Below are 2,500 nucleotides of genomic sequence, written 5' to 3'. Positions count from 1 at the left end.
TTTTTTTTCATTTTAATTATGATGCTTAAATATTTGGTAATTATATATTTAATAGTTTTTACAGTTTTTTCTTAAACGATTAAATGCAGCCTTGTTGAGCAGAAGATACTTAACGACTTTAAAAACTCGATGGTATTTCTGTTTTCTATGGTGTATTTCTATAGCAGTGTTTAGACTATTATGAGAGTGTGTTGATCAGCATCTGCTCTGAACGGAGGTAAATCTGGGTGTTTTGGGGTGTCTCTTTCCGTCTCAGGGATCTTGGAGGTTCTTCACTGTATTCTGATCGAAAGTCCAGAGGCTCTGAACATCATCCAGAGAGGACACATCAAAACCATCATCTCTCTGCTCTACAAACACGGACGAAACCACAAGGTCAGTCTGACGCCCCTGACTCTCTGGGTAGTGTACGGTAGTTCTGGGGAGTCATGGTGTGTGTGTGTGTGTGTGTGTGTGTGTGTGTGTGTGTGTCTCAGATCCTGGACGTCCTTTGCTCTCTGTGTGTGTGTAACGGAGTCGCTGTCAGAGCCAATCAGAACCTGATCTGTGATCACCTGCTGCCCAGACGAGATCTGCTGCTGCAGACGCGATTGGTCAACGACGTCCAGAGGTCAGAGCTGCTCATAATGTGGAAACAACAACAGCAACAAAAAATTATTTATTTATTATGAAAAAAAATATATATATATATATTTGAGAATTACTTTTATTAAATATAAATCTTTTTTTATGATATAATTATATTAACATTTTTTTGTATTTTTATTTATGTATATATATTTATGATAAACAATGTTTTTTCCGCATTATTAAATCTAAATGTGTTTTAATCATTTATAAAAAACATTCTTCGTTACTAATGATGATTAAATAATTGTTTATGATGATTAATTATAAATTGTTTTATAAATTGTATTTATATATATATTTATAATTTATTGTAAATGTATATATAATTATTTTATATTGATGATTTTATATAAATCTATGCATGTTTATTATTTATTTCAAGTAATTTTTATTTTAAATAGTTTATTTCAGTTTAATTATACATTGTTATTATATATACATATACATTTATTTATAATTTAATTAATATATATATATTTTTTCTTTTATTAATGATGATTAAATAGATATTCTGCTCCCTGTAGAGGTTTATCTGTGTGTGTTGTGTTCGTTTGCAGCATGAGGCCCAATATCTTCGTGGGAGTCAGCGAAGGCTCCGCCCAGTACAGGAAGTGGTATTTTGAGCTGATGATCGATCACGTGGATCACTTCCTGACGGGCGAGCCGTCGCACCTGCGGGTGGGCTGGGCGTCCACTAAAGGCTATGCTCCCTACCCGGGCGGCGGAGAGGGCTGGGGGGGCAATGGTGTAGGGGACGATCTCTACTCCTACGGCTTCGATGGACTGCACCTGTGGTCAGGTACCACAGCACTGCGCGCCCTACATGGACAGCTGACTTCTGAGGCAGCACACGGATGGCTGGTTTCCAGATGGACGGAACGATTTGTGACGGGAAACCCTGATCCGGCTTGTTAAATTAATAAATAAATAAATAAATAACCCTGTACTAATAAGAATAAAAACATGGCAGCTATAAATGTTGGGTAATATAAAAAATTCAGGGCGAAAAATTTTACGTGTTAATAAAGCATTTACGCGAATTCTTTTTTAGTTGCGCTAATTTTATTAATGCAGTGCGTTTTCTATTTCAGGGTTTTCCGCGGGTCTTAGAAAGACTTAAAAGGTCTTACATTTAGTTTAATCATATTTATGTCTATAAAAGTCTTAAATGGTTGAAGTAAATCTTAATTATGAGTAAAGGAGATCTTGAATTTGGGGAGGGAAAGACCAGAATTGCGATATGGCTTAGTGCGACAATTAAACTTCAGAAGGCAATGATTTCATTAAATACGAAATAAATGTTATGCAGCAAACACGCAGTTGTAAATGTGAACCGGTGGTTTATAAAAATCTAAACAATGAAGCCAGTAAAATATATTTATATGTTGTTAATTAATTAATATAATAATTAATTAATAATATTTGTGAAAATAATAATTGATACTTTTGAATTTTGATTCAGTTTTCTAAAAAAAAAAAATAGTTTGTTTGTGTTGAAAACAATAAGAATGGATAAAAATTTGCAATTTAGTTGCGATTAATCACGAGTTAACTTGTGACAATCATGCGATTAATCGTGATTAAATATTTAATCAACTGACAGCCCTATTCAAATTTAACTTAATTTTAAGTATTTAAATAAATTTACTGGGTGATTATTTAAATACAATTATTTAAAATTAAAATATTAGGTGATTATTAAATGTATTTAAAATGTAAATATTGGGTGATTTTAGTACATTTAAATTCAAATATCGACTGATTACATAATACTATTGGGCAAATGTTAAATAATGTAATTAATATAAAGTTATTTTAATTTATAAAAGTTAAATAAGTTAAATAATTAAATTTTAATTCAATTATTTAA

The 2,500-nt window shown here is 31.8% G+C and overlaps 1 protein-coding gene across 1 annotated transcript in view; it reads left to right on the top strand.

Moving 5' to 3' along the window:
• Positions 1-1,545, top strand: part of LOC113082372 (ryanodine receptor 3-like) — a 30,231-nt gene extending 28,686 nt beyond the window's left edge. The window contains exons 17-19 of the mRNA XM_026254035.1: positions 257-375; positions 477-610; positions 1,188-1,545. Of these exons, the coding sequence (XP_026109820.1) occupies positions 257-375; positions 477-610; positions 1,188-1,545 (611 nt within the window). The remainder of the gene's footprint in view (positions 1-256; positions 376-476; positions 611-1,187) is intronic.
• Positions 1,546-2,500: the final 955 nt, after the last annotated feature.

Source organism: Carassius auratus, unplaced genomic scaffold (assembly GCF_003368295.1).
Source record: "Carassius auratus strain Wakin unplaced genomic scaffold, ASM336829v1 scaf_tig00035832, whole genome shotgun sequence".
Lineage (NCBI taxonomy): Eukaryota > Metazoa > Chordata > Actinopteri > Cypriniformes > Cyprinidae > Carassius > Carassius auratus.
This window is presented reverse-complemented; position numbering and strand designations above follow the sequence as displayed.